This window comes from Plectropomus leopardus, chromosome 4, assembly GCF_008729295.1.
Source record: "Plectropomus leopardus isolate mb chromosome 4, YSFRI_Pleo_2.0, whole genome shotgun sequence".
Classification (NCBI taxonomy): Eukaryota; Metazoa; Chordata; class Actinopteri; order Perciformes; family Serranidae; genus Plectropomus; species Plectropomus leopardus.
Genome location: NC_056466.1, coordinates 22,688,835 through 22,696,554, shown reverse-complemented (window position 1 = coordinate 22,696,554; position 7,720 = coordinate 22,688,835). Strand labels below are relative to the sequence as shown.

The window sequence follows — 7,720 nt, the reverse complement described above, 5'->3', positions numbered from 1 at the left end:
TTTGTAGGATCTTGGGAAATAAAGGGTAAAATGAACAAAACTAAAAGGTCATTGGCGATTATGCCCCTTTACGTGTGTCTACAGGTTTGCTTTTAATTTAACCATCTTTTCATTTGTTCATTTTGACGTTTTTTTTTTGGGGGGGGGGGGGGGTGTTTTTTTGTGTTTCTAAACTCATAACCAACCGCTGCTGCTCTGTACAAATTCAAAGGGCCAATTTAAAATTAGATAGATAGATAGATAGATAGGTATGAGGGGAAAACGAGCTCAGTCCGTCAGCTCAAGTGGATCTAGGATGAGTTACAAAGTTTGTATGGTAGCCTTTTCTTCATGCTGAGATGAGAGCTCGAGGTCTCTCTCTACACATGTTTGGGGGGATGTGTGGGAGTGGTTTGGAGCGAGCGCTCGCGTGTCACTCAAGCGGAGTCAGCAGCTGGCACGCGCCCCCCGGTGACGTGAAGCGGAGCGCACAGATCGAAAGTTTCTTAAACAGCCTTATCTTCCTGCTGCGCGCGCTCTCCGCGTCTTTAAACCCACCCTTTTACCAAAATGTTTTTCTGCCTCATCCTTTGCCTCGGCTGAACCTGTCATGTAGAGACCGCGCGCTGCGGAGCTCCGGGGGATTTTTTTTTTTACGGGATCTTGCGGTTCGGGAGCGGCAGAGCGCGCGGCTTGCTGGTCTGCTGTGCGGGGTTTCGGTGACCGCCGGGCGGACGGGCCACCATGCTCCGGCCGTGGGCTGCGCTCTGGATCCCAGCTGTGCTCCTGTGTCGGGCGGTGGCACAGTACTCCAGCGACCAGTGCAGCTGGCGAGGAAGGTGAGGGTGAAGATGGTAAAGCATTTATGATAACCTCTGTTTAATTGATTATAATTGATCATAGCAAGCGACAAAGAAAACAAACCTAGGACATACCTAGGTACTCCATGGGGAAATATTATCCGTCTTGTTTTCGATCTCCCACTTTCATGTTCTTTTGACTTGAACGCATGTTAAATTGTGGAAATGCAGAGGAGTCATGGAGGGGCTTGAGTCGTGTGTGAGAGGGAGGTTGCGTCTTTGAAGTGGCTCTGTAGTGCATTCTTTGGGATTTCAGCGGGCTCAAAGGAGTAGCCTAATTAGATGCGTGGACGTTTGATTTAGATTTAATGTAATCTCCAAGAAGGACACTGGTAGGTCAGAACAAAATGTGTGATTTTTTATATTCTGGTGCAGTAAAGTAGATGAGGATGTGTCTGAATGTGCCATTGCCTGTGATTACTACTCAGAAATGTTTTTGACGTCACATCTCAGTAACTCATATTAGTATCTTTATTGTAATCTTTACATAATCTCTTCTCAGAAAGGAGCATTACACACAAAACGGTTAAAATCAATAAGGCAGTCTGTGGGCTTTAATTTGACCTTGAGGGACTATTTTGACTTTAGTGATCCCTTTAATTTCTTTGACTCCTCTTGACTCAGCAAAATGTTAACCCAATTTTAAATTCTACAAGAGATTCAAACTTTCCACAACGGGACTATTGTGAATTTCCACCGAAATGTTGGAGAAATGTTTATAAAAACAAACATTTATTATGAAAATTTATGGTTTTAGAGATTATAACTATCAGATCAGTTAATTATTTTATTGTTTTACAGAACAAACCAACTTATTACATAACATTTTTGTAGAACCAAAGTTATTACAACAGTTAAATGCATACATGTTAACTATCATTTTAACAAATTATTTACTCCCAAAATATTGTTAACATTGTGTTTTGGGACTTAAGAACTGTTTAGAATGATAGATTGTTATATGCTATAGTTTTAACTTCTGAAAACATTGATTTGTTATAATAGATATTAGCAACATATTGCTGAAACACAGGAGCCAATGACTACTCCAGCAGAGTTTTCGCGGTTAAAGGAATAGTTCATGTTTCGTTTTAAGTGAGACTGAATGTGGTACTTATCAATAGTTTTATGTTTTACCTAAGGTGGATGATGGTCAGTACGCCCCCAGTTTGAAGAAGCAGGCTGGACATGGAATCTTAGCAATCTACTTCCATGGACAGGGTTTAGCAACAAGATGTATTTTAGCCACCTAAAAAACTTCCACCGAAAGAAAATCAATGTCGGCTTAAGAGTACACTATATTGGAAGTATTTTAAGTGCTTTACCTTAATGTCAGACGGTGATTTTTGACAGAAAAATGAAGCCATTCTATCGCTCTCTTCAAAGTCAGGCTCCATTAAGAAAAACAGTGCTTTAACATTGCTAAACACAGTAGCTGCCAGTCTGCTGCTGCCCTGATCAGTCAGCTTGTTTGTGTTATTGCTTGACTTTAGCAAAGGTTGGTTTGGATTTACCAAAGTCACATTGTAACACAAACCAACAACCTGAGCAAAGCATCTGTAGGCAAGCAACTCTTCTGTTCAGGGGGCTAAAATTACTTTTTTTCTCAATGGAGTCCGGTGGCTCTGACTAGAGCATAGATGGAGAAATTGAGCCGTTGATGGCTCTCCTGTTGAAACGGACTGACATTAAGGTAAAGCAATGGAAATACTCTCAGTATAGCGTACACTGAAACTGAAATTGTTTTTTTTAGGTTGGACTTAGCTGTCTAAAATACATTTTGTCGCCAGTGTCCATCCACAGCAGTACATCTTTCTGTGTCAGATTTCAGCCTGCTTCTCCAAACTGGGGGTGTGCCGACTGACATCTACTATACATAATAGATCGTCTATGGACAAGTACCCCATACAACCCCACTTCAAAAAACCTGAACTATCCCTTTAAGATTTTCAAAATGCACTTATGATCAGAGGAATGTCACTGCTTCAGTTCATATCTTAGTAAACACAGCTATATGGCCTCTTTGATCACTCCTCCAAGTCCCCAAGTCATAAAATATGAAAGGCCACGCTCCGCACTGTGTTGTAAAGTTTACCGGCCTCCAACTTCCAACGACTTAATAGCCCAATCAGTTCCTGGTGCTGAGGTAGCTTATGCACATCAGAGACAAGCGACCACATCCATCCAAACTGTGAAAGATTTGTTGGCAGACAGCTGCAGCAGAGTTATTCTTAATGAATGTTGCAATGTCATTAAATCCTTTCCATATGTTTCATAACTCTGTTTTTCCAGCATGTTATTTTACATTTTTTTATGTGCTCACTGGAGCATTTTTGCGACTCTTTACACTGTAAAATCTGACAAGTTGATCTTACTTAAAATAATTTTGGAAACTGATTGCCTTGAAAAAGGAAAGTTAGTATAACTATTAATCTTTACTTTACATCTAATTGCTAAGTTCACTCAAAATGAGCTGCATTTACTTTTGTGAAGTTGATGCAATTTAAAAATGACAGCTGGAATTACACTGTGTTTTTTCTAAGTGTTGGCAACTTCAGAAAACCAAGTTAGTCTGACTGAACTTGATCATGACACACAGGATTTTTCCAGTGATGAAGTTAGGAGATCTGCAAATTTTGTTTTCTTAACGTGTTTAAGAATGTACTAATATGATGGTCTTGTTTACATCCAGCAGAATACAGATATATAGTACAATAAACTTGGTTTACTGAAGATGCCAAAACTTATGATTTAGTTTAACTTATTATTTTCATTATTATGTTGCCACAACTCCACAAAATTAAGTAAATGTTATTACATTTTAAGTGAACTTAATAATTAGATATAAGGGAAACAGAAATTAAGAGTAAAGAAAAAGAGTACTTTTTATTTTATTTATTTATTTAGTTTATTTTTTTGTCAAATATTAGTGTCCTGAATCCAAGTTTCCTTACTGTTGATGAATTTAAGCGTTTGATCTTGTTTATCCTCAAGATATAAAATGAAAAATTCTCTCCCATAGTGGTTTGAGCCATGAGTCTCACCGCAGAGATGTGGAGCAGGTCTACCTCCGCTGCTCGCAGGGGTCTCTGGAGTGGCTCTATCCCACTGGAGCCATCATTGTTAACCTGCGGCCAAACACAGAGCGCTCGACAGAACACATGGCAGGTCTCCATGTGTGCATCAAACCCCACGCTTACTCCAAGGTAGAGTATGACACCAGAGTATTACCTCTGCAGCGTGATGTTTCAGATGGGAGGAGCTGACATGTGTCCTCTTGTTTGTTCCCTTCATGTTCAGGGTTCTCATGTGTATCTGGAGCATAACGGAGATCTGAGGCTGCTGCTGGCAGAGAAGGATCAGCTTCAGGGCACAGTGCACTGTTTCAGCCTGGCAGAGGGAGCGCTTTTTGTGGAGGCTGTCCCTCAGACAGACATCAGCCGGAGGATCACAGCTTTCCAATATGAGCTGGTGTCCAGTCAAGGGCCTGGGGCACACATGTACCCGTACCTGCACCCTGAGTCAGGTGAGAGGATGCATGCACCCATTCTTCATCATAAGAGATAGAGTCTTATTCACATTGGACATTTGCGTTGTATTGTTTGCACTAATAAGCATTGTATTATGCACTATTATGCACTATTGTGTATTGTGCACTAATAAGCACTGACGTTTTTGAGTTTTATCTTGTGATTTTCTATTCAAACAGCGATACTGACTGTTTTCTCCTTTCTACCAGCTCATATTAGTTTTTTAACAGGTCACAGCATTTAGTCTCACTTGTCACTCACATGTTCATAACACACAGTAGAACTGAAAATGTAATTTTCCTTTGACACTAATCTTATGCCACAAACATGATAGTGGCTTTGGTGATTGTTTACAGTACTGATAGCCATTTTCCAAACATAAGACTTGTGTCTTATTAAAAATAAGGATTGTGTGTATTATTTATTGTTGTGTTTTAGTTATTTGAGAGTATGCCGTTTAAATCTACAAATAGAAAGGATCCTCCTCCACGGAGTTTGCCATGTTGTTTCTAAAATAGCTCAGAAGGGACAAATTGAACACCTGCTCTAGATTGGGCCATTCAGTTCGGGAGAGGTTTTCTACACACTGGACCTTTAAGTAAATTATTTTTATATTTTGTCCACCATTTGTTGAGTGTTTGTGAATTTGAACACACCAGCAAGCAAATGCTCCCAAAACTGGTCACGATTAAGACTTCATTATCACAAGAAGAACTAAAAACATTGTTGAAAATTTTTAAATGTTCACAGCAGTAGATTAACCGACTCGACTAAGTTGTTTTTACACGGCCTGTTTCTGTGTAAATTGATTTAATTACTGCACCGTCCTCTCTCTGACGTAAAGTGAATGTGACAAAAGGCCATTTTACTGTTTCACCCTATTTCTTCATCTCACCTACATGCTGCTCCTCTCCGACACCCTCTCCTCTCCCACTTCCTCACTCTTACACTCCCTCGTCTCAGTCAGACTTATGAAAACAAGCAGGCCAATCAAAAGGTCACGTCAGGGTCAAACACAAGGGTCAGCCAATCGCCTCTCAACTGTCAATCAAGAACAGACCCCCGCCCGAAAAGCAGGGTTTTTTGGGGGAGCCCACCCGTGTGAGTAAAGCAGTCTTGTGTAGCAGAGGGACGGTGGGTGGAGTGGAGGACTAATGAGACAGAGGAAAGCCTGTCCATGCCTGTCTGTCTGGGCGTCTGGGCGTTTTATAGCTGTTTTTATAGCTGACAGGGTCAAGGGGTAATTCTGTGATTACGTTTCTTCCCTCACCTGCTGTTCTCATTCACATACTCTCTTGATGTCTCTGTTGACTCATAAATACCCGCTAATGCAGAGAAAAAGAGAGAGCAGGAAACAGATAGAGGCTCACACAACTCACAGGATGACAGAAAACTAAAGAGGAAAGAAAATGAATTATGTGTCGATAAGAGCTGTGGTTTCTTATGTTTTTTTTTTTCACGTTTTCCATTTTAGTCACCTGTAAACCCTGCTCAGATGAAGAGGTCCTTATGGCTGTGTGCACCAGCGACTTTGGTAAACTACACACAAACACACAACTAAATTAAAGAAATTATTTTATGGTTTAGGAAATATGCTTATTCCCTTTCTTGCCAAAGTGTTATGCGAGGAGACTGAAACCAGTCTCCTGTCTGTGCGGTAAATATGAAGCTACAGCCTGCAGTAGATTAGCTTAGTTTAGGAGAAAGACCGAAAACAAGAGGTAACTGCTAGCTCTGTGCATTAAAGTGCATTAAAAAAAACGTATTTTGGGGGGGGATAATGTGCCAGGCTCTTTCTTGGTTGGGAGCAGTTGACATTCAACCAGCAGAGACTTCAGGAAGTTACTGCTTCAAGTCTTATACTACTCTTATCTAGTCTTTATACTAAGCCAAGCTCACTAGCTGAAGATATATATTTATGTATCTCTCAACATGAAAGCAAATAAGCACATCCCAAACAGTCAAACTAAAAGCAAAACTATTAAACTGATACTTAACAGTGGCCATTAGGGCAACAATGGGCAACCACAAAATGTGAATTTGTGATTAATTAATTCTCCTGTTCCTGTCTCTATAGCTGGCAGTGGCATCTTGCGAAGCGTGGCGTCAGGTACAGACGACCACTCTGCTGTTGTGGTGACTCTGAGTCGGCTGTTCCGTCAGAAGAGCGGGGTGTTCGCTTGGGGTGGGGCCAAAGGGCGGGGCTGGGGTGGACGCATCAATGTTCCCGCACAGTGCACTTTGCATCCTGGAGGAGATGAGTACCTTTTGACTGGTTCTATTTATTTTGGTGAAGCCTGGCTTGGCTGTGCACCTCGCTACAAAGACTTCTTGAAGTTGTACATCACAGCACAGAGAGCGGGAACAAACCCCTGTGAAATAGACACAGACTGAAAATCTCCTGGTGGGTAAAACAGGGTGAAGTGCTTCTCAAAAACAGTCAGTGAGGAAGACACAAAGGGGGACATGCAGACACTTGGAGGCTGGAGCGACTTAATCTTTGAGGCCATCAGAAAGATAAGCAGAGTTTCAGACCCCCATCGTCATTAAGGGAAACTTTAGCATGGCTCTATTCAGTGCTGTGGAAGTTGTTTGTTGCCTTGTGGCAGAAAAGCCAGTCGGATAGTTTAAACATTTTAGTGCTGTTGTGCTGCCTAAACTAAAATCTGCCCATTTGACTGGACTTGTATATTGTCTGTAAATATGTTGATGCATGAGTGAGGCAGCGAATGAATGAATGATGAGCTTAAATTAATTTTGTGCCTAACTGGTCAAAGTTTTTATTCCCATGACGATACTGCTTGTGTGATCATTCTCGAAATGAATGTTTGCTTTGTAAAAAGCTTTCTGTAAAATTTAGGAGTCTTCTGACAGAAGTGTTCAGTATGCAGCTCTGTGAGTCTTTAAGTGTGTGTTTTGAGTTCAGAGGGTCTGATACATATACAGAAAATAAAAAGCCACGCTTCAGCCTGTCTTTCTTTTAAAAGGTGTACATTTGATCTGTCCATTCCTCTGTTTGTGAGTGAGCATGCATGTCCTAATATTTCATTTGAACAAACCTGTACTAGTGTGTCTCGTACTGTAAGACACAGTGAGTCTCAGTGTGGTTGAGGAGCAGATAAGTAAAGGCAGATGGCAAGTGAATTTATAGTAGGGCCAAAAAATGAAGGAGCAAAAGTTACCAGCCTGTTCTGCTGCAAACAAAGAGATATTATCAACCTAACTACCCAAAGAAAAAAAACATTATGAGTGTTCAGTGACCATAAGCCGGCGGGAGAGCAGCAGTGCGTCAGTGCTGGCGTAGCAACCCCTGTGGAGCTTTGAGGAGCCACCGTTCTGGTTGGCATCCTC

At 41.2% G+C, this 7,720-nt stretch overlaps 1 protein-coding gene across 1 annotated transcript; it reads left to right on the top strand.

The window, feature by feature from the left end:
* Nucleotides 1–401: 401 nt before the first annotated feature.
* metrnlb (meteorin like, glial cell differentiation regulator b) lies at nucleotides 402–7,343 on the top strand. The gene is made up of 5 exons (XM_042485190.1): nucleotides 402–818; nucleotides 3,862–4,045; nucleotides 4,140–4,365; nucleotides 5,844–5,903; nucleotides 6,447–7,343. The coding sequence occupies exons 1-5, from the start codon at nucleotides 724–726 to the stop codon at nucleotides 6,761–6,763; spliced, it is 882 nt and encodes a 293-aa protein (XP_042341124.1). The 5' UTR covers nucleotides 402–723; the 3' UTR covers nucleotides 6,764–7,343.
* Nucleotides 7,344–7,720: the final 377 nt, after the last annotated feature.

Excerpts from the sequence above, each read along its gene's own strand:
- metrnlb (XM_042485190.1), top strand. The coding sequence starts at position 724 with ATGCTCCGGCCGTGGGCTGCGCTCTGGATCCCAGCTGTGCTCCTGTGT. Across the intron at positions 819-3,861 it reads CAGTGCAGCTGGCGAGGAAG|TGGTTTGAGCCATGAGTCTC; the intron begins GTGAGGGTGAAG and ends TCTCTCCCATAG. Across the intron at positions 4,046-4,139 it reads AACCCCACGCTTACTCCAAG|GGTTCTCATGTGTATCTGGA; the intron begins GTAGAGTATGAC and ends CTTCATGTTCAG.